Source organism: Perna viridis, chromosome 7, assembly GCF_037379345.1.
Source record: "Perna viridis isolate PV_CMFRI_1.1 ecotype Kerala chromosome 7, ASM3737934v1, whole genome shotgun sequence".
NCBI classification, from domain to species: Eukaryota; Metazoa; Mollusca; class Bivalvia; order Mytilida; family Mytilidae; genus Perna; species Perna viridis.
In genome coordinates, this window is record NC_142451.1 from 10,893,478 (window position 1) to 10,917,745 (window position 24,268).

Below are 24,268 nucleotides of genomic sequence, written 5' to 3' on the forward strand. Positions count from 1 at the left end.
CATATACATGTATTAATGAAAAGTACGAATTCCACCACAGTTAACAAGAAACATATAGTTACATAATTAGAATAAGTGAGTTTGAAAGAAAAATCTGAACTGGTACGTTATGAAGAGAAAAAAATATATTTTCAAAATCTAATCCGAAAAACTAACACTATCCTTATATAGGTTACTACATAATAAATTAAATTACCGAAATATACATGAAAGGTAACTGGGCACAACGTTTTCAACAAACGAAAGGCTTTCACTATACAAAAACAAGATTTCTGTGAGCTAAAGACTAATTGTAATCACTGTGCACAGAAAAACATAATAATCTATGAACATGTGCAACTGTGCATAAAGACTATACAAGAAAGTACATAAAGATAACAAGTTCGTCACAGATACAATACAATCAAATAGGAGTATAGATTCTCTTATCATTGCTCCTGCATCATTCAAATAGTAATATATCCCTTCGCACCATACAAATGAAAAAAAAATGACAACAGATGTAGTCTGTGATAGCCTTTTATTCATCTTTTTACAGGGACGTGAACTCTTTCTTTCTGTGGAATAAAATTTGTGTGGATAAATGAGCCTTAGTTTATTTAGAAGTTTGACCTGAATGTGTTAATTTATACAAAGCTAAATGTGAAAGATATGATTATTCGTATATTTCGTTTATTAGTATTGTTGTATATCATTTTCCGAAGTTGTCGTATTGCGTTCTTATAACAATATCAACTTCAACTTACTCAATCGTATTACATTTCTAAAAATTGTTCAAGAAAATCCTACATTTGATTAGATTCGTTTTTGAACACGTTGAAAGCAATGGGATAAGATGTACCCAGATTTTACATCATACAGGTCATTAGGTGGATGTTACTAGAAAAGCTTCGGACGCCTACCCAATCGGCATAAATTAAACAGATTAAACGTTTAATGTAAATTAGCGGTCTTCTTAATAAGGAACAAAACGATGTTTTGTTTAGTTTTCATTAATGTTATTTTTGTCAGTTGTTTACGATATGTTTAGCTGTTCACATACTGGTGTGATAGGACAGTGCTTAGACATTATTGACGAAATTGTTATTTTTGAGAAAGGGAGGAATGTGTAATGACTTTAAGAATTAATATTGTTCGTATAAACTATAAATAGAATTATATGCATGTAAAGGTATAAGACAACCAAAAAGGCTTACAGGTATAAAACAACAAAAATGGGGAAGTAAAAGAACATGTTATGAAAAACAACAAGTAACAAGTAATAAGCAAGTCAAAAGAAATATCTGGAGGACAAAAATACTTGTACACAAATAAAAATGAGCGGGTAAACTGGACATATCGAATGTTTATGTCCAGAATCACCATGATTGATGGATGTGTCTTATATAATTGAATAGTATATATATATTTAAACATGTATATTGAGAGCTCGCTGTTACTCTTGTAATATACGTTACAGTCAGTTTTATACGTCTTTGGAATTATAAATCCGTGTCAGACACTAATACACTGGCTCAAAATTGTTGTCTTCACACCATTTCAGGAAACGCTGTTTGACAGTTTTAATGTTTTCTTCGTCATCTTTCTTGCAATATACACGTATAAACTTTTCTGAAAATACTTTAGGTAGCATCAGCGAATCCTTATAAAAATAAATAATGAAATAAGTTAGTGAAGAAATATATGTATTAAGAGTTGGACTCCTTGATCTAGAATTATACAAAAGTTGTTTTAAACCTGTCTTGTATATCCGTCTGTTCATGGAAATTGGCGAAGAGGCAATCCCATGGCCAGATTAAATGATTAAATTGACGTATTATCTTTTTGTTCAATTTTCAGTTATGTTTTTTTTAAACAATCGACCTGATCCTAGGCATTGAATTTTCTTATCGTATTTGATTGTCTACAGAAATTACACGGATTTTTTGTTAAACTTACACATTTATGTGTATACTTTTGATACGGATACACCTGCTCCGTTTCCAACCTTTTTTATGTTTTTTTACGTTTAAATTGATTGATTGTTGGGGTTTAACGCCCGAGCAGCAATATTTCAGCTATATTAAGGCGACGTTTAAATTGAAGGTTCACAGCAGCATTGTACGTGTAATAAAAGTTCCACCTAGTTACAAAAGGGGTATCCAAAAACGAATCGATGGTAAATACAATGCTGGGCTAAAGGAAAACTGTCACTAATTTTGATAAATGTAAAAATGACAGGCACACACTGGCAATGCCCCATAACGATTCCCTGCAATGTTCACATTAATACATCTCAAGTGGTTAAAAAGGAGTTTCAGAAACAAATTTGGCACTTATTTCAGGGTCCATGACAAAACCAATGGAGTACTAACGACAGCATCAAAAAGATTAATTATAAGTGGTGTAAGAAGAGTTGCAAATACACAAAGTAAAATTTTAAGTTGTCATAATCTCCATGCAATGACTGAATAGAACATTAGGTAGATAACAAAATAACATTTAAAGGACTATTATCGTCTTTTACTTACAGTGTATTTTTTGTTTAGTTTCTTTGTTATGTTTTCCTCACCCTTGTTGTAAAATATGACATTATCGATTGGATTATTGTCACCATTTCCGTAATCAAGTTTCACAAGCTATAAAACATTAAAACATACTCCAAGAAGTACATTACCTCTAATATTGCTGTGTGAACATGTACATTACCTCTAATATTGCTGTGCGAACATGTACATTACCTCTAATATTGCTGTGTGAACATGTACATTACCTCTAATATTGCTGTGCGAACATGTACATTACCTCTAATATTGCTGTGCGAACATGTACATTACCTCTAATATTGCTGTGCGAACATTTCCTGGATCAACGTAAAAAAGATTGATTGTTTTCTCATTATAAATGTTACAATACTATATATAAATACATACAAAACAATTTAATTATGTTTTATGCCCTAGTGATTATGTATTTGTCAGAACTGACTGCATAATTTAATTTCAGAAGTACTGACGACTTAGACGTGTTTTGGAAGTGTTTAATAACCATGAAATCTGGTTTAAATTCGTAACAACATAAATGGTTCCGAATTATCATAAATAGTGACATATTCGACTCGCAATCGAGCGTAATTTAATCACATTTTAGGTTAATCTAGTAGGTATTTGCCTTAATTTTTCTCTAAAAAAAGACTCCCAAAAACAAATACTTATAAAAAATCATTGGTTATACTTGACCGACCAAATTAAATGGAAACCAAAATATTTGTTTTAAATCGAGATACAAAGAAACTCACTAAATGGGAACTTCTTAAAATTTCTACGGAAAAAGGAACACTTAAAAGAGATATAGGCCTTGGTCAATATCTCTTTCAAGTATTTCATAAAACATAATACCGCATGCACTGAGCTGCCATTATTGCATATAATGTTCCCATTTTGTATAAAACGAACAACTTACTCGAACAAAAATATCCTCTTGCAAATCCTTCGGCAACTTCGATGCAATATCATCTTGAAAGTTATTTGCATTCTGTGAAAAAGAGAGTATTAGACGTTATATACATATTTTACATATTCCATTGTGTTAAACCTGCAACAATTGAAGAACTATTCAATACATTGTCGAGTCAATGTAACAAACGAGATTGTATTGTCACTGTGTAAGTTTACAATGCTCAAACGTTTTGATATACAGAATGTAAAAAAGTGTTTATTACTTCATATGACGGCACAAAACTTATAATCGAAATAATCGACACCCAACTGATCTGTATCTAAATAATTTCAAGTAAAATAACAATAAAACTACTATATTCAATAAGAAACTTTAGAAACAACCTGAAAACTTAAAAATATATTTCCCATTCATTAACAGCCAAATTCAACTTAAAGTGGTAGAAAAGATGAAGGAACGACCGGTCTTCTGCGAATTAACATTGTTGACTGAAATACTAAAATTAAGAAAAACCTCGTGCAGAACATTCATCACATGTACAGCCAAGACAAAATTGATGTGATTTTTGTCAATGAAGCCACGACAGTGGCTGAAATTGACTTAGGCATCACATGAAATCTTCGTTGTCAAGCAGATATTTTACTGTAGCACTCAAAAGCATCCGCGATCAAGTTTTTAGGCACGAACAATAAAAGGAGTGAAATGAAAACGATTAAAAATTAACATAAAATTCATAGTTTATCAAAACCAGGATGCAAGAGAAATTTCGCATCTTTCATTTCCTTTAGAAGTCTGTATAATAAGTTCGAACTATTTGATGACTTGTTTCATTGGACTGTTTGATCACGTGTTGACATTCGAACATGTACAGTCGCCAGCGTATTTATTTCTCACGTGGCATTAGAAGTCTGAAAGGGGCGACATTCGGGAAACAGTTTTACTAATTTTAAAAAGGTGGAAAATTTCACAAAAGCATCCCCTAAAGACATCATTCTTTCTTAAAATCATAGGCAATAATTTGTAGTACACGTATCATTTCAGCCAGAGTTAATTTGTATAATATTGTATTTACTGAAAACTTTTTGAATTATTAATGTACAATAATTGTGAAGTCTTAGCTTAAGACGCATATATAAGAAATTATAATTAACTGTTTACATTCCTATTTTTATTTATTTTCGTGATATACATGCATAAACACATAACAAATTACAACAACTGATTAAAACTGTGTAACATATTAGTACTTGTCTAAGTTTAGATAGTAAAGATTTTATACCCCAAAAGTCTTCAGTTTATATGTTTATTTGGAATATCTCACAGCATTGCATTAAATTAGAATGGAACTTGCTAATTCACAGAACAAGCCATCGTACTAGTATATGGAGTCCAGAAGTACTGAAGTACGTAAGTTGTTTGAATACCCTTTTGAGTCTCTTAGGACTGCTCCTTATCGGGATTCTGTAGTAACAGTATTTTGTAGAGGTGACAGGACCCAGCCTTTTGGTAATTGGATAGAACTCAGTGTATGTCTTACTACCGGTCGTTCATGCCTTATCTGATTGTATGGTCATATAATTCACATTAATGGTAATTAGACACAGCAAAAAAGAATGACAAAGTTACAAGCTTTGACAGGATTCAACAGTGGTTTAGCTACAAAAGCCTACAGATAAAAACTTCAACAAGAAATCTGAGAGCAATGGCTCAGTACTGATACCACGACATTAGGAAAATAAACAAAGTCCTCGGTAAACAGGAAGTTGTTGTCGACTTTTTTTTTCCGAAAACGGATCCCACCATATGGCATACCTATAGGTTCCACTATATAAATAGATCACTGCAGATAATTTTATGATAATTTGTGGAAATAAAGTTATATTGAGACACATAAACAAGCAAATCTAATATTTTTTTTCCTGTAAAAAGTATATATTTTTCAAAACCTTTCATTATAGAGATCCATAAAAAAAGACAGATATTCTTTTCAATTTTGTCATGAAAATCTGTAGCCATGGTTTTCTACAATATCACGCACTTAAAAACTGCCAGAAAAAGTAAGTTGGCATGGTATTATTGCAAAAGAAAAAAAAACAAAAAAACAAAAAACAAAACAAAACAAAACAAAAAACAAATAAAAAGCGTACCTTCTTCTGCTCATTTGTTCATGATTTTAATAAAGTTCGTGCGAAATTTTGCATTTTTGTTGGTGCAGGGAAGAGAATCCATTCCGGTGAGGACCTTAATCTTTCCGGATAGCTTCAAGCATGAATTGTACACCTCTTTACCTTAACAGGTATTGCATCTATTTATGTATGATTGCTCTACTACCCACAATCAATATTTCCACCAAGTTTCACCTTTTATTTTGAAGTTTTACAAAATTAGACCGGGTCAGTTTTGTGTACGGAACAGTGCACCTAAATCCAATTTGTACAGTGCAACCATAGGAATAATGTTTTAAAATGTTAAGTCGTTGTGATGTTTAATTGCTGAGAATTTAAACTTGGAAAAATATAAAGTCAAAAGAAAAAACAAAGTCCACGGTAAACTGGAAGTTGTCGAATTTTTCCAAAAATTTATCCCACTATATAGCATAACTTCAGGAAAAATATGTTCAAATTTCAAGCCGCTGTGATGAGTAGTTGTCGAGGAAAGTGCAACAAGAATTTTTACTTTCAAAATTAAAAAAAATAGTAAAAAAATAACCAAAGTTGTCAGTTGTCGAATTTTTAAGAAAATATATCCTACCATATGACATATCTACACAAATATGTGTTAAATTTTAAAAAAATTCAAACAAGTTCTTTGCATATCTACAGTAAGAATGTTCGAAGATGTCAAGCCGCTGTGATGAGTAGCTACTAAGAAAACTGTGACGGACAAAAAGTGTTTCGGAAACACGGACAAGGATAAAAATGTATATCCCAATTTTTGGGAATGGGGGTTTAAAATTTACTTCCCCTTTTTAATATTATACAATCCATTTTCTTTAATGAGAAACGTGAACAAAACAAATTATGAAGGCTTTCATTGACTCAGTACTTCAGTGGTTTGGTTAATATATGTGTCTATCGGTAACTTGATTGTGAGGGAAACTCATTGTAACCCACAACGAAACAAAGACATATGGCAATGTCCTAGTATAACCAAATAACCATCACAGAAGGTGGTAACATCTATTGTTGGGAAGGTTAGCCGAGGGTCAGCCTCAAGATACGTCGAAAACTATTGCCATTTTTAAAGAAGAGAACAATGCCAGATGTATAGAAACGGTCTGAGGGTTGTTTCGTGAGAAAGGAGAAGAGCTCTAAGACGATTGGACAGTTCAGGACAATATCTCTTCTTAATGTGGAAAAGGAAACCGTAACTGGTAAACAGTCTCACCATCCATTACTATTTATGATGGGAATATGTCTGATGACAACAGTTGTAGAGAGAGAGAGAGAGAGAGAGAGAGAGAGAGAGAGAGAGAGAGAGAGAGAGAGAGAGAGAGAGAGAGAGAGAGAGAGAGAGAGAGAGAGAGAGAGAGAAATGCGGGGTCGGATGTATTCAGATACTCGTTTAAAGCAACAAGAAGCTGAGAAAAAAACATTTTTTTTACATCGCTTATTTTTTCTCAATAAATTGGAAACAAACTTTAAAAAAGTTATAGCCACACCATCCTTCAAATGGTGCCGTCTTTTTACATTAAAACTTCAAATGCCGAATAACAATTAACAACATTTTGCATGAAATCAGCGAGAGAGAATGCATGAACATATCAAAAGAAACACAATACTTGAAGTGGGGCAAGTCTACTATCAATTGAAAGTCACCGAGGAATGCAAGTCTCTCTTGAAAGGCTAATGCACATTATATTATGAAGAAAACAATTCCAAGGTAATCTGTTTTGAAAGGATCTGAACACATTTCAGTTAATGCTTTGTTTCAACAAGAATGTTGCTTGATTTGGAATAACTCAAACTTGGTTATGTGTATCATGGTATATAATTACCATCTCAAAACATGACGAACAGTCGTCCTTAGTATTTCGAAAAATTTAAGGGTTATTTCTGAAGTGATTTTAAGATCATAAATCAAAGAAACGTAACTCTATTCACTTTTTTTTACTTGTTAAATACAGCAGTAATATCTTGTCATTGATACTATTATGGACGTAATGAAAACATGAGTGCAGAGAAAAGAAACAAGTTACATGATTGTCATTAAAATCACAACTCGATAATTTACCAGGTCATCTTCTTTTGTACTTGGAACTGCTTCTCCAATATATCTGTACAATTTTCTTTGGAAAAGTCTGTCCAAAATTTCACGTGACTTCTCTAATTTACTATTAGATGACATCATTATGACGTGGAAAATACCATCGTTTAGATTAGTAAATGCCACAGGATCGTCAATACATTCTGAAATTGTCCTAAATTCCCTAAAATACATTAAAAACAAACTCCATTCTAAGTTTCAATGTACTATGAATCGCATAAGAATTTCTACATAATAAAATTTAATTTTCTGTCTTTAAAAGGCGTTACGGCAAAAGTTTACAATTTGTTTTCTTAATCGAGGAAATTGTTCGCTTGATTGTTTGTTTTTGTTTTGATTAGTTATTGTCGTGTCAAATCCGAGTGCTTTTAGTTTGTTCAAATACTCATAAAATACGCTTGTGCTATGTATATCTGGTTAATAAGTATTGTGTGTTACGAAGATAAATTCATCTTAATTTCGGTTCAGTAAAGAAAAAATACCCATTTTTCCCTTTTACAATTTTCTCCTTATTGGCCTTTTCAAAGACATCAGTGATCCTGAAAAATATACGTTTTAAGCTTTTAATATATGTTCTCTAGATTCGATGTGAATTGTGAGAAAAATATTTCTCGTCTCTAGAGAGATTCAAGTTTTCAGGCACTGATTGGCCAAAATAGAAAGGGGCGGTTAATTGTTGTGTGATTATATCGCATTGTCTATAAAATCTCATTGGCCGAAAGCGATGTTCTGACGCTTCTAACATTGTTCTACCGTAACAACTGTTGACTTCATAGACAGACGATAGCGAGAATTTCCGCCATGATACAGAGGCCGAATGCCAATAGTCCAGTATAAAGAGTGTCTAAGGCATCAGGAACGCAATATTGAACTGAGAATTTGAGACTGTTCGAATGGTAAGAATGGTTACTGAATTTGTCAAGTGTTGCACTCCTTGTCAAAATTTTCAACAATAGAACAACACCAAAGCAGAGTTTTTCAACAAAAGATTCGGTGAATTGTCGCTCGAGTTTGTCATGAACATGTGAAGATTAAAAGAGCAATTTGGTTCTAATTGATACATAATACAATGAAACTAAAGAGATATCCGTTGGAAAAGGTTATGGAGCTTATATTTTCCGTGTCTTTATGTACGATAAAAAGGCGGGGAATGTTATAGTATACAAATTCTGATATTTTTTTCTGCACTGCTTTGTCAGCCTAAGATATAAGTCTGCCTAGATTAATATCCTTGTGAAAATTTGAAAGATGGTAAAATATACAAGGCATCAATAGAAAGAGTAATCAAGGGAACCAAGGTTCTAGCGGAAATCAAAAGAATGTAATCCAGAAACAAAGACCAAACATGGAAAACAGACATACACAACAAAGAACATTAACCAACTAAAATAATACATACAAAGTAACAAAAGCAAATGAGCAACTCGGACTTCACTAAAAACTGGGAGCATGGACCAGGTGCACCGGTAGGGTAAGTGTCCTCTGCTTTTCTAGAAACACCCGCCGAGTTGCTCATAAACAGTCAAGTCATGTCAAGTCAAGTAAATGACAATTGAAGATGCTTCATATACTTTAGGATTATCAAGTTTTTCTCAATACTTTTTTATAAAAGGTTCACTTATAATTATCAATAACGTAAACACCTCACTGTAAAATACATTGCACTTACATTTCGTCTATAGCAACAGTGACTCTGTGTTGGTAGGCGCGTCGGTGTAAAGAAGCTCTAATACTGAACATACTGTATAGCGTGTCAACTTCCTGAGAAATGATAAAATATTTTTAAAGAAAACTTTTCATAAGTGCTAACTTTGAAGAACTATTTTTCTTCTTTTTTTATAATAAATAAACGGCTCGCATATATTTTAATTCATATGTATTTGCATACATTTTACATCGTGTCAAGTGCACCACGTAATTACTTTCTAAGCTGCTTTCTTCCATATTGACTAATATAGCCTCAAAATTAATTGTGATACTTGATATGAAAGAAGTGGTATATATCAGATTTTGATTTTGAAGACATTACAGAGAATATGAAGTCAGCAAAAAGAATTAAACAGCAGTATCAAAACTTCCATTGTCCCATTCTTTATATCATTAATCCACATCCGCATTTAAACGTGAAACTAACACCTGTATGCGAATGCTATATATTCTTTTTACAAAGGGGGAGAAACACAGGTATTGGTACCTTGCTATAGACTAGGACAAATCTTACTTTGTGTTTAAGAAATATATCTAGGTTGAACATTTTGATAGATAGTATATTTGACCAGTTTGATGGATGAGTGTTTCAACAGACCCTAGGTATCCCATTAAGCACATCCTGAACCCCTTTTTCGAGATATTTTTTTTGACAGTACATCTGAACTTACTCTAATTTGAAAAATTCCTTTAATAATAACTTTTTCAATAATGATTCTCGATTCGACAACTATCCTATATTTCCACCTAAATTAAGGAAACTACATACACGGATCCACTAGATGTGAACCATTAAACAACACTCACAAGGAGGTAATCTACAGTAAAAACCATGACAAACACGGCGATTCTAATTTTCTTTTGTAAAAATATTGTACCCGTTCACGCGATCATGAACTTTAAAATTGTGGTATCATTTCGCCATTTTCTTTTGCTCAACACTTTACACAAATTGTTTGTTATCCAGATTTATCAATCGTCGCTAAAATTTGGGGTATATGATCGTCATTATGACCTAAATGGCCAATTTTGAGTTTTCATTACAACATATAAAAAAGCTCCTTCAGTCTAAGAAATTAATCCTCTTTCATCGGGCTTTACCTTAAACGTCATCGCGGCAGATGTGTTACGGGTGTCTTGCAAGAAATAGAATAAGTGCGCACGTCTCCGAAGCAGCTGAGTTCATCTTTGAGTTTTAGTGGGTCAAGGTACTTTTATTAAAGTTGTCTGCTGTAATCTTGGTGTTATTGACAACATATTTTCCTTTGTCTGATTTCAGAATATCTGTTTTTTTTTCAAATTTTATTTGCAGTTTTGAACAGTTAAATCAAAATATAAATGAAAGAAATCTTCAAGATTCATTGCGTATTTTACGATAACTAATAAGAAAAATAGGTCTACGCCACTTTCAAGAATTTATTTACTTTTGCTATGCCCTATAAAAAAAAACGATTGGTGTTTTATACGCTTGATGTACATGTGTGTGTGTGTGTGTTTCATTTTTTCAAAAGTGTGTTTTATGATTTTCTGTTGGCAAATAAATCGCTTATTGTCAATAAAAATATGTATAAAATATAACTTAGAAAATTATTTACACTCATTTATTCTTTACATTAAGTAAATTACGATACAAGTTTTTAAAAAAAATACACCCCCTGTTACTGGACCTACCTACTTTGTGTCAATTAAAACTATGTGCGAATTACAAAAAGCGTTATATTAACTAAATCGATCAGCTTAATTTGGTAGAGTAATTGATTCATTCTACTTGGATCTTTATTTTCGATCTGCCCGTGAAGGGCACACTTCATTAGTGTAATTATTTGATTTTTATTTACCTTATCTCTGAAACAAATTGTTGATTTTCCTGTATCTTTATCCACGATGACTTTTGAAAACTTCATACATCTAAGATGGTCAAAGTTGTTTTTCATTCCCAGACCAAGACAATCTCTAGCAAAGTAGTCCCACTTGTCTACGTCAATACCTGTTCGTTTATTTGCTACAATCTGAACAAAATAGAGTATACTAAATACAGTAATCATAGGATATTAAAATGACACAAAAATGACATATTCAAAATTTGAAAAGTAAGTAATTGAACTTATTTATGATTGGGGTGACGATTGCATGTATTAAAATACATTTAAAAAGATACTTTTTTATTGTTACAAAAGATAATGCATAGAAGTTGTTTCAACACAGAAATGGTATGGTAATTAGGTTTTTTTTACTAAGGAAGATGCTGGAATTTTTAATCGACAACATATTTGTCCAGTGTGGTGGACGTGTTTTTCAACAAACGGTCGGCATTCCAATGGGAACAAATTGTGCTCCTTTTCTTGCTGACCTATTTCTTCACTCATATGAGGCTGACTTTATAGCTGATCTGATCCGAAAGAAAGAATATCGTTTGGCTAGATCCTTTAATCTCATCGCTATATGGATGACGTATTATCTTTAAACAATCCTAATTTCGGGGATTTGATACATTGCATCTACCCCAAAGAACTTGAGATAAAGGATACTACAGACACTGTGAAGTCAGCCTCATATCTTGACCTACACTTAGAAATCGATGGTAAAGGAAAACTTTTGACCAAACTTTACGACAAACGTGATGACTTTTCATTCAGAATTGTCAACTTTCCTGTCATCTGTGGCAACATCCCTTCAGCACCTGCGTATGGAGTATTCATATCACTACTCGTACCTTATGCCAGAGCTTGCCGAAACTACGCAGACTTTTTGTATTGTGCTAGACTTCTGGAACAGGGTTATGTTGCGACAAGATTGAAGTCATCACTACAGAAGTTTTATGGTCATCATGAACTCGTGAATCGTTATGGTGTATCTATCTGCATCATGAAAACTGATTTATTCAACGGGTCATAGTTTTCCTTTCCTCGTCTGTCTAACCCAGGCTTGACTTTTTATGAGGAACTCGGCGGGTGTTTCTAGAAAAGCAGAGGACGTTTACCCTACCGGTGCACCTGGTCCATGCTCCCAATTTTTAGTGGAGTCCGAGTTGTTCATTTGCTTTTGTTATTTTGTACATATGATTTTAGTTACTTTTATATTCTTTGTTGTGTATGTCTGTTTTCCATGTCTGATCTTTGTCCCTGGAATACATTCTTTTGATTACCGCTATAACTTTGGTTCCCTTGATTACTCTTTACTAAAACACATTTTTAAAGCAAAATTGTCATTGCATTCTTCGCAAAATAACTGCCTTTGAAAAAAACTTTACATTATATTATTGGCACTGTCTTTTGTTAGAGTCAGTTTTGGCATTCTATTTATTCCACATACCTCATATAAGAACTCCTTTCCTTTCATTTTATCACTCTGCAATAAGAACATTTAATATTCAGTAAATTTACACTTCTAAGTTCAAAAATGCAATTTCGAATTGTAATCTATATCTCAGTCATTTTTGTTTCATAATTACAAATATACCATATAAGTTACTAACTACTTAGTCTGAAAAGTAGGCCTGGATGAGTTTTTTTATTTTTGTTTTTGTTTTGTTTTTTGTTTGTTTGTTTGTTTTTAGTTTTTTAACTTTAAGTAGCAAGATCATTTTACAAGGTGATGTGCATTATAAAAAATGATCAGTTCGTTCAAATATGCTATAAGCTTTGTTGATTAATCAACAGTTATATACAATTTAAATTCCGTTAGTTAGTCCGTGATTTTTAGATAGCACTGTAAACTCCCTTTGCTAGTCTCCAGAAACATGCTTCAAGTTACGAATTATAAACAAAAAAAAGTTGTGCTGATTGTCGACCTGTTATTAATGGTAGATATGAACAATTGTCAAATTAGTATATTTCAGTTATGTCGACATAATATCAGTAGTCACCGTGAAAATATTTTCTACATACATTTTTCTATCTTTTCATAGTTGATGTGAAGTTAAAATTTAATATGCTGTATTCTATGAACGCTCATTCCTTATTAGTTCCATAATTGTTGTTGTTTTTTTTTGTAGTTAATCGTATTAACATATGGTAATGTACCAACTTATCAAGATTTATATACATTTTGATGTTACTTACATAACTAGATAAGCGTTAGCTTTTGAAATATGGATATAGCAAGTACATCATTTACAAATCTTAAACGTGGCTCAAGAAGAGAAACATCAAAGAAGTTGATTAAAAAAGGACTCGCTTAACTGCACATGGTTGACATTTAACAAACTGACAAGTCAAAACAATTAAAGAAACCTACCGATCGTTTGGCAAATTAGATTATCTGCTACAACGGTCAAGAAAAGTACAAGAAGTGAAACCTGTGAACGCGGAATCTCTAAAAGTGTGCGAGAGGCTTCTCGTTTTGCAAGAGGACTATCAATTTTGAATCCAAAAGCTATGAAGATGAACTGTATAGCTTTGAATCGAAATTCTAAACATTGGTTTTCCCTCAATACTGTGTAGACACATGTTAAGGCTCATAGTCGTCCTAAAACCTACAGGTACATGAATTCGTAGAAATTCTCATGGTAGTTCCATGTCTAGTCTTCAGCATCAAAGATCAAATGGAAACAAAAGGAACATCAGCTAGTAGTCATTAAAGCTTAATGGAAGAAGAGCTTCAGATAAAAACTGACTTAGATGTACGTGCAGCGAATCGGAGGTCGTAGAGGATATAGAAAGAAGTACTTAAGAGAATCAACAGTTGTAAGAAATCTTTTTAAAGGATAACACTGAAAAAATGAATGAAAACAATGCAATAATATTTAAAGCACGTGAAAACAAGAAAACGTCTTTATCAAACCATCAATCACTGGAATGGCGTCCGAGGAATGCATCAGACAAATGACTTCAATGACAATCATTTTTGTGTTATAATATTGTCAATATAGCAAGAGAGCTTAATCAACGAAAGACAGATTGTTAAAAGTTAAACGGAAATATTGTGAATTATTGATCACTATTTACACAATTTGAAACACATATGTGAGTTAACACAGTCTCTTATCAAGAAAGGCACGACTTTCTTTTAACAAAGGAGAACCTCACAGAATCGCATACGGGTTTTCATGTTTAGTTTCAAAAGCGGATGCCACGCATCTATAAAGGAGTTTTTGGGGGTTACAGAGATTCTGATGTTATTCTTTAGTCATATGTTAAAAGAACATTAAATTAAAAGCGCTTAATAACAATTATATATTTTTAACCGAGTGTTATTATACAGTTGAAAATGTTGTAGGGGCCTGAATACTTGAATATTCAGAGAACCTCTAAAAACTGCCATTTCACTTGCGCTAAAAAAAAGCAAAGGTAGAATCAAACTCCAACCCGTCAACTTTGGTCAACTTGTAGATTTTGTACGGAAGAGTAATCAAGGGAACCAAGGTTATAGCGGTAATCAAAAGGATGTAATCCAGGGACAAAGACCAGACATGGAAAACAGACATACACAACAAAGAACATAAAGTAACTAAAATCATACATACAAAGTAAAAAAAGCAAACTCGGACTCCACAAAAAACTGGGAGCATGGACCAGGTGTACCGGTAGGGTAAACGTCCTCTGCTTTTCTAGAAACACCCGCCGAGTTGCTCATAAATAGTCAAGTCCGAGGTAGACAAACGAGGAACGAAAACTATGACCCGTTGAATAAATCAGTTTTCATGATGCAGATAGATACACCATAACGATCCAGGAATTCATGATGACGACCATAAACTTCTGTAGTGATGAATTCATTCTTGTAGCAACATAACCATGTTCCGGAAGCCTATTTGTTAGAATTCTAGCGCGATACACAAAGTCTGCGTAGTTTCGGCAAGCTCTGGCATAACGTATGAGTTGTGATATGAATACTCCATACGCAGGTGCTGAAGGGATGTTGCCACAGATGAAAGAGAGTTGACAATTCGGAATGAAATGTCATCACGTTTGTCGTAAAGTTTGGTCAATAGTTTTCCTTTACCAAGGGATTCCGTTACGAAGGGATGCCGAGAAAGAACTCATCGAGTAGTGCAATTATTGAAGTATGGAAATCTGAACAGCATGCACGAACCAAGAAAAAACTTCCCGACAGTGATTCAAGATCAAGGAGACAATAAGATGTTAGAAACATAAAAGACCAGTTTTGGAATAGATTTGAAGAAACCATGCTTATTTTGCAAAAAATATACACTCGTTAGACTTTAACGAGAAATTATAGAAATATTCTTAAGAAGAATTTGAAGGAGCGTTGTCAACTCTTAAAAATAAAAAAGACTGTGTTTCACATGCTTGATGTCAGGTTATTAGAAGTCTTCATGAAGGTTAAATACGAAACTTACACACTGATAAAAAATCTAGGCAGTATGTCAGCATGAACAAGATTGTTCGAACTGTCAAGGGACACATCCAACTATACTTTTTGTAAATCCTTCTCCGACAGACAAAATACCTAAAAAATGTATTAACATTCAAGCACGATCTTATAGGCGTATCAGCATCTGCTACGTGTCAGGGTCTAGTGAAACTGCATTGTACTCCCAATAGTTCCAGTTAGAATAAATAAAGTAAAAGTGACAAGTTTATTGAAACGTATGAATTATTAGACTTTGGTAGAATATCTACATTTTGTTCAGAGGACATAATTAGGTCACTTTATGTGGAGGAATGTTTAATAAAAAAAAATACTTACTATAGGTCAAGGAAATTAGTAGATTGCTATTCTAATTCTGACTAAGAATTGGGTGATTCAAAGGGTTATAACTATTTGAGTTTGCCACAAACTTTCTCTAGATCTTCTTTACTAGTCAGTAAAAAATACGTGTTTTCAGTTAAAGATCTAGTAGTATAGCTACACTTAAGCGATACTCTCAGAATCGACAGTGAAGTAGGATTATTGATTGGTTTCAAAATACCAAATGATAAGGAACCATGGACTTTAATCCCCAGTGTTGGGAACAACCCTTTTGTGGCGAAACGGCATTTGGATGGGTAATAAAAGGACTACTTACTGCTTAAAATAGTGACACCTAGGAACATGCATTTCAGTTAATAGGATATACGCACTAGTATCTGTAGTGAACACTCTGTTGTAAAAAAGTTACTTCATTAGTATCAATTATCACTTTTGTTCACTAAATATTACAATGTCATTTTTCGTAATGATACGTAGGTGACAATTATAGTAACGTCGCTACATAGCGATCACTTGTCTTGTAATGCATTGTTATCATATGGTGCCGTGTTGAAACGCAATGAGTTCAAAGTTAAAATCATTAAGAGCCTTGCATCGATGAGTAGTCACAGAACTACCGAAACGAGTTGAATCGACAACAGAAGAATTACTTCGGGAAGACAACGTGAATGGCTTTTCAAGTTAGAGTCTTGATTCGCACCAAGGAGAAACCCATTTTAAACTGGACGCTGATTTCGGAATATGAACTTGAAGAAAAAATAGAAGAAGATGTCAGGAATACACTAGACATCCAAACGACAATTTTCAAAACTTTCCTCTATAATCGAAACTGTTACCTAGCTCCACTGCATTCCCACTCACACGCTCAACAAATCATAAAGCCCCTCTTCATCACCCCGCATGTTCATCATTGTAATGGCAACAGTTTTGAGATTCCTTTTTCGCGGCAGTGCACAACAATTTCATTGAATGAATAGCAAAATAATTACCTCAAGCCTCAGTTGTACGGAAAAGAAAGTCAAAATATCGCCGGAGTGCAAATCACAAATTGCGCACAAGCACTACACGTATTGAAAGGCAAATTTTGCCAGTCGCACATAATTATCGAAGTGTATATGCAGTCTTTTATTAATTTGCCTAAGCTTACGTCAGATTTAACAGAGATGAAGACTTTATATGATGGTATGGAGAACTATATTAGAGGTCTTGAGAGCATGGGTAAAACATTCGAAGCACACGGAAGTCCCCGTCATTTTGAATGACAATACCAGAGACGACAAAAGAAAACATGGTAAGTGCACACGGAAGCGACGGATGAACTCTATCATGTTTTATGTTACAGAAAAGGAAATTTTGAACAAAGAAGGTTGCCGACCAGGTAACCAGTAACAAGTAACCAGTGTAAACCACAGAGTACACGCCGAAGTCTGCGTTTATAGTTTGGGCCAAGAAAAAAAATCCCGCAAAATCGAACCTTAGTGGAAAACAACGTGCCTACTATGACGATGTTCATATGCCCGTCAATGTGTACTTCAATTTCAACAACAGACGAGGAAAAAAAAACAGATCGCCAAAAAGAAGCAGCATGTTATTTTTTTTTAAGAAACTACAAACTTGTTCAATGTAAATCTGAGAAAACTACAAGAAATGTCCCTATAATCGACACCACACCAGCATGTGTACCAAAGAAAGTAAAGCCAAACCCAAAAAAAAAAAAAAAAAAAAAAACACACAATCAGGAATCACAACAGAGGACGAGTGCATCAGAAGCTACTTGTACAACAACAGTGACAAATATGCATTCTTCTACATCTTCCGCGAGGTCACATGTACTTTTAAAAAGAGCGATACTGTGCCTGTTTCATCAGACAGGAAACAGCTTTTATTACATATTTTGTTTGATGAAGGAGCCAAGAGAAGTCCATTTCTCAAGAAGTGGCCGATAAATTGAACTTAAAACCACATAAAGCAGAATCTATTACTTTTCCGGTTTTTGGAAAATCTTATAAAAGTGCCCTACACCTACAAATAGCTACTGTCTCCTTAACAGGTCAAACAGCAAAACATATACCTTTAGAAGTACTCATCGTCCTGCAAATCGTTTAGCCGATCCAAATGAACGCGAGAAAATCATCAGATTTCCTTTGCCAGAATGGACTGAAGTAAGCGCACCCCACAACATATGGCGAAAATCTCTATTTTAATTGGAGCAGATTATTTTTGGACATTGTCGAGGGCAGAACAATCATGGGACCAGGACAAGTTGCTGTCAAATCAAAGGCTGGATACTTACTATCAGGACTTACATAATGTTACTTATCCATCTCACAACAACCTATCGTCGAAAATGAAAGTGTAAGCACGCACGCTGCAACGAAGGAGAATGTAACATACGTAGATTTTGAATCTGTTGGGACGGAAAACGACTCTGCCATTAAAACTAGATGTTAGAAGGACGAAATGAGAGCATAGCAAAATTCTAGCATCAGAATAACAGGTGTAATGCGAGATTTCCGCGGAATCGAGATTACCAAGAGTTGCCTACCAACAAATTTATTGCAAAAAGGAGAACTCGTAATGTAATTTGACGTTTTAATAGGACTCAGAAATGTTTAAAATGTACAATAACTTAAGAAAAGAAGGACTTCACTGAGAAAATTTCCCCCGAGATAGAAGATCGTGAAACACAAAGAATCATCCATTATATACTGCATTAACCTGTAAGGAAATAAATTTTCTACTACTCAAAGCCGTGTAGCTAATGACTGCACTTTCGTGGTGATACAATTTATCAAGTCAAAATGACAGTCTATCATCGTCACCTCCAGATTACAGATATTCTCACAAGGTTCCGATACAAGGAATACATGATTACAACAAATGTTGAAAAGGAGTTTCTTCAAGAATGACTCAGTAAAAAGGATCGTGACGCTACGAAATTTTTCTGGATTTAAAAAAAAAAAGAGACAGGCTTTAACTTTAAGAGTTGAAAGTCGAACAGTTAAGAAACCATGAAGGTGGCAATTTGCTATTTGCTAATCCGATATAAGTTTCTTTTACTGTCATTTAAATAGGTAATCAAGATAACTTGCAGTGTATTGCAGTGACTATGAAAAACATTTTTGTGTGTGCGGATATATGGAGTAGTATCTGTATCAGTAGTGATAATAATTTTTAACGCAGGCTTTTATATTATTTCATGGCTGGTCAACTCCGTAGTTAAATTGTTTTTTTTTTTTTTTAATTTTTCTTGTAGTTAATCGTATCAACATGCGGCAATGTACCAACTTATCAACAAGATGTATCTACATTTTCATATTACTTTATAAAATGGTTACCCATACTTTCGAAGCATTGGTTTAGCTATTACATATCTCAAATTTGTCATATTTGTATAATGCAAATGTTTTACAAAAATAACTTCAACTTTCAGATTGTGCAAAGTGTAGATAATGTATCAAGATTTATATAGAGACTCACTGCTACTAAATGGTATGTTTATGGTTAACTCTAGTTTATTATGATAAGTGTCTGTAGGACCAAGCATTGTGTTATGCTGAAATACTCTCATTTCAGTATATGAGTAAATGGACTATAACTTACTCACTAGGTGTTATCGTTTTCACATAAACTCTTATAAATCTTACTATTGGTTCTTTTTCATTTTTCCCTTCCATTAGATCTTCTATCAGTTCTACATTCAGTTTTTTAAATTGTTCTTTTAAATCATCATTTTCCTCAATAATTTTTTTCAGCATAACTTTCGATCCTTTCTCGTGCTAAAAATAAAATGCTTTAAATAAAGTAGTGTTTGACTTTTCAACAATTACTTGATCTTCTGGTCAAAAAAATTGTTTCAAAACTAACGTTACCAGTAATACCTTTTTTTAGTGTTTAGATAAAAACAATATGTACAAACTACATGCGTATAACTGTTATTTTAATGTAATAAGTATCCATTATTAATAGGTGAGTACATCTAACAAATTCACATACTTTCCACTCTTCCTTCCCTTGCCTAACCCGTGGCAGATATGAACCGTCGAAGGTGTGAGAAAATGGGCCATGACCTATAACAATAAAAGTAAAACCTTTTATTTTGGTTTTCGGTTTGGTGGCTTTCATTATTTATTTAAGAAATTTGAGTTCAATATGAAAAAAAAAAAAAACGGATGGTAAGTATCGTGTAATAATTGCAAATTAAGGAATAAGGCAATACAAATTGAGTTTGTTATTTATGCATTGTTATTTCAGTTCGGCTTTTTTAATATTGACCTTATTTCTTATCTAAAACCTCATTTAATAAGCATATGACACCATATATTTTACCTAAATCATGGCACAATCCAGCAATTTTAACGGATAAGACCTCTTCTGGAGTAATTCCTAATTCTTGCCGACCATCAGTGAGGGAACAAACAAAAAGTCCAGCAAGATGGCATACTCTAAAATAAAGCCAGACTAGGAGTTATAGCTTAAGCGTTTTAAGAACCGGTTAAGTTGAAATGATACACTTTGATTTATAACAATCATTTCGATCATTTTTTATTTTTAATGATAGCTTCCAATTAGCTCGTGGTCGGTTTGGTACTGATACAAGTACTGCACATATAATGTTTAAGCAGGCAATATTCTTTAACTATTTCTACGATCCCGTTTTCTGATCATAAAAAATGCCCTTGTCAAGCTTGCCACTGCACAAATGATAAAAGAGATATATTCAAAAAGATTTTTGACCGGCAATACGAACACTCATCGGATTTTCCTCAGACATACTAGCTTTCTAGCTGCAAATCTCGCGGTTCGTCAATGTTGTCTGTATTTTCTTACACATTATGCCTCAATCTATTCTCCGGTATATTTTGGGTTTGGTGTTTATAGGGGAAAATCCATTTTTTTTCTTTCTTCGGACATTGTAATCAATTACCTATTTACTTTAATTAAAAACCGCCTTCGTGATGTCATAGCTCAAACAATCATGGTTGCGCCCATAGGCACGTAAAATTCAAATTCCCTAATCATAAATAGCGATTAATTAGTTTGGTTGGAATATAGGTATCTATTTTATATCGTGAAGATCACAGTCATTTTCCTTTATTTGATGAGAAATTTACAGACACTGAAACATGTCTTTGAAGAATCTACAGAAACCTAATTATGTCATGGACATATTTGTAATTATAATGAAAATTTGTTTAACTTTTTGAAACTGGAAATAACGAAATAGTACAAAAAACATTAGAGGTAAATTCTGTCTTATAAAACAAACCCTATGCAATGTTCGAATCTATTATGAGTAGCTCCAGGGTAAACAAAATAACATGCTCCAAGCTGCTTCAGGTACCGAAGTCTCTGGAATTGTGGAGTATCAATAATCCTCACACAGAGGGGATCAAGCTCAATGCTGCCATGAACAGGGTCATTAAAAACTTTTTTTTTACTACAAAAGAAAAATATCGATTTTACATATTAGTTGTTTATGGCACTGGACTTCGTATAGGCTGTGTTCCCATATATGTCTCGGCGGTACGAGTTCGAGATCTGTGGAGAGAACAACCGAACATTTGTTTTGCAAAATCTTTTGTATGTTTTGTTTTAAAGAAATGTGTAACTTATGAAAAAAATAATTACCGAACTTGAAATACGTTATTAAACTCACCCAGATTCCATTCTTAATATTTTTGTTGGAAGTAGTCCCTTTGTAACTTTTGTAACTTTTAAAAATGTCTTCATTTGCTTGTCCAAAGTATAAAATTCAAGGCTGATATCGGCATTCTATACCACTCTACTGTATATACAAAAAAGAATATCTATCTATCTATATTTATGTGTCAATATCACTATTAGTTGATAGAACGTTATCCAAACATTTGATCAACTGCTGCGTGATAAAGTATATATTTTCTGTGGATGTCACGTATTCCTCATATACATACTTTAGTCGAAGAGGATGCTTTTTTCTGTATAGTCTGGGTCACCTTCAACTCGATCCTTACAAAATAATTACTGACCGTATAAAAATAGAATTCATTTTTCCGAACTCAGGACCAGTACTACGGGGTTTGATCGGCGATTAAAAGTATAGAGCGTTTGTTATGTTGCTATCGACTTGTTTTCGTTATGATGGCGGACATTTTTTCGGAAGTAGCTGGCGTAGACCCGTTTTACGTCACAAAGGTCGACGGTGTTTTGCGTACCTTACTTTTGTAAAAAATAGACGCTGAACAGCTTATTTAGACATCACATTTTTGTTTATATACAGTTACAAAATATTTCCATTCTATTATAAGTAGTAACGTATGACACTACAACGTCAAAGGGAACAATGATAAGACGAAATACACGAAGCCGACATTAAATGGGCAGTTTTGGTGGAAATGGCGTGAAATTTGCCGATCTTGGCGGAAGTTGATCTGATAAGTCTACGGGATTTCTCGAAGAAAACCGGAGAGAAATTATGCAAATTAGTTGTTGCTAGGCGATGAAGTTGGCAATGACAGAAACAAGTTTACAAGGGAAAACCCCGTAAGGAATTTTAAGAAGGCGGAGTTGTAAAATCAACGGACCGAAAATGATGTCAACAAAAAAATATTTGTTAAATAACAAATGGTAAACTACGTAATAATGATTGTATTCACTAAATATGAAGTTGTTTCTTGGGTGGTGACACCATTTCCTTGCCAAAATTAATTTGTTCGGAAAGTGACCAAAACTATTTGACAGAATACCTTAATTGTAGTCATTTTCAAGCAATTCTTTTGAGATTTTAATGCGAGAATTACCAGAAGTTTTTATGATTTCTCATTTGTAAATGAATCCAAGTCTCCAAATTCACAATTAAATCTTTCAACAATTTATGTTATATTTCTGAATTTTTCAGGTGTTTAAGGCCAATGAGAGGCTAAGTAACGTCCTTCCTCCCTTCTAATTATTGTAAAATATCATCACACCTATATTAAATTAAACATCTTTAACAGATATTTTTCATACCATGGTCTCCTTGTTTGTACCTTTAATACCATTGTTTCATTACAAACAATAAGGTCGTCGTTAAAACTGTATAAACTTCATTATTATTGCATTAAAACAAAAAATGGTTAAAAATTGCAAAAATGAAATGTTTGAACCTATGACTGTACGAATGAATGAGAAATCAAGGGAACCAAGATTTTGATGGTTATCACAAAATATGAACCAGGGATAACGAATAGACAAGGAAAATTGTCAAGCACAACAAAGAACATGAAATAACCATAAGAAACAAAATCGAATGAGCAACCCAGACTTCAGTAAGATTTGGGCATTGGCCAGGTGCTCCGGTAGGGTAAGCGTCTTCTACTTTTTAGAAACACCAACCGAGTTGCTCATCAAATGTTTAAGCGTTATGGAACAAACGAAACAAGAGAGGTCTATTTATTCGACTTTCCGAGAAAAGTTATTGTTAAGCAGTTATCGACTTCCTACTACTTGATAACATCGCATACTTAGTTATTAAAATGAAGAAGATGATAATCAGAACAGTCTTATTTAAGACATAACAATCGGCATTGTGATAATACGACTGTGAGATAACTTTTTTTATGAATTTTTAAGTGTCCAGTAAAGTTACGTAAAGATGCTTCTATATGAAAACTACTTTTTTTCAAAATCTCACAAACATATACTCTTGTATGGATGGATTGATGTATAGATAGATGTAAGGCTGATAAATTTTCTGATTTATCCTAATTTTAAGGATTACTTACATTTTATCTACAGAAATGAACTCGAAATTTAAGAGACAACTTAAACTCCTTTTTACTGCTTAAGCTATACATAGATGACGTTTGAAATCGGAAGCTTTTAACAAACGTTGTGACTTTCAAAACGTTAACTTCTCTTTCTAAGTGGCAATATACCAACATGTCCAGCATATGAAGTATGCACTGTGATATGTTTATGGACGCCCTTTGTAGAGCGGAGATACTGTCAATTAGGCTTCTACATCCGGGGTATGTTCAGCCTTTGTTGATATATATCATCACGATAGAAGTTTTATGGTCGTCACCACTATTTGATTATCTATTTCACAGATGAGAAAAGATATCTTCAGTTCGATTTCACATTTTTCCGGATCGACAACCTGGCTTAAGTATAACATTTATCTTATTTTACTCTATGGTGCAGCAGGTCAGGCTTACCATTCCGGGGCACCTGATGTCAC

The 24,268-nt window shown here is 33.5% G+C and overlaps 1 protein-coding gene across 8 annotated transcripts; it reads right to left on the reverse strand.

The window, feature by feature from the left end:
- Positions 1 to 1,217: 1,217 nt before the first annotated feature.
- LOC148611299 (deoxynucleoside triphosphate triphosphohydrolase SAMHD1-like) lies at positions 1,218 to 24,268 on the reverse strand. Of its 8 annotated transcripts, none has more exons than XM_088591712.1 (14): positions 23,811 to 24,250; positions 21,725 to 21,853; positions 21,335 to 21,505; positions 20,395 to 20,510; positions 20,062 to 20,135; positions 19,713 to 19,844; positions 12,724 to 12,759; positions 11,250 to 11,420; positions 9,374 to 9,465; positions 8,187 to 8,243; positions 7,672 to 7,867; positions 3,442 to 3,513; positions 2,511 to 2,618; positions 1,218 to 1,642 (listed from the first exon to the last, which is right to left on the reverse strand). In XM_088591712.1, exons 2-14 carry the CDS (start codon positions 21,796 to 21,798, stop codon positions 1,502 to 1,504), a joined length of 1,440 nt encoding a protein of 479 aa, XP_088447838.1. In that variant the 5' UTR covers positions 21,799 to 21,853; positions 23,811 to 24,250; the 3' UTR covers positions 1,218 to 1,501. The 8 variants fall into 8 exon arrangements, 5 of the variants coding, with proteins under 5 accessions (XP_088447838.1, XP_088447839.1, XP_088447842.1 ...); XR_015924104.1 differs by lacking the exon at positions 2,511 to 2,618 and adding an exon at positions 2,657 to 2,842 and having other exon boundaries at positions 1,505 to 1,642; positions 23,811 to 24,232; XR_015924105.1 differs by lacking the exon at positions 2,511 to 2,618 and adding an exon at positions 2,689 to 2,842 and having other exon boundaries at positions 1,508 to 1,642; positions 23,811 to 24,232.

Coding starts and splice junctions, on each gene's coding strand:
- LOC148611299 (XM_088591712.1), bottom strand. CDS start 21,798: ATGAAGACATTTTTAAAAGTTACAAAAGTTACAAAGGGACTACTTCCA. Junction 21,506..21,724: donor ATATTAAGAATGGAATCTGG/GTGAGTTTAATA, acceptor TTTCTTTTGTAG/TAAAAAAAAAGTTTTTAATG. Junction 11,421..12,723: donor GAAAGGAGTTCTTATATGAG/GTATGTGGAATA, acceptor TATTTTGTTCAG/ATTGTAGCAAATAAACGAAC.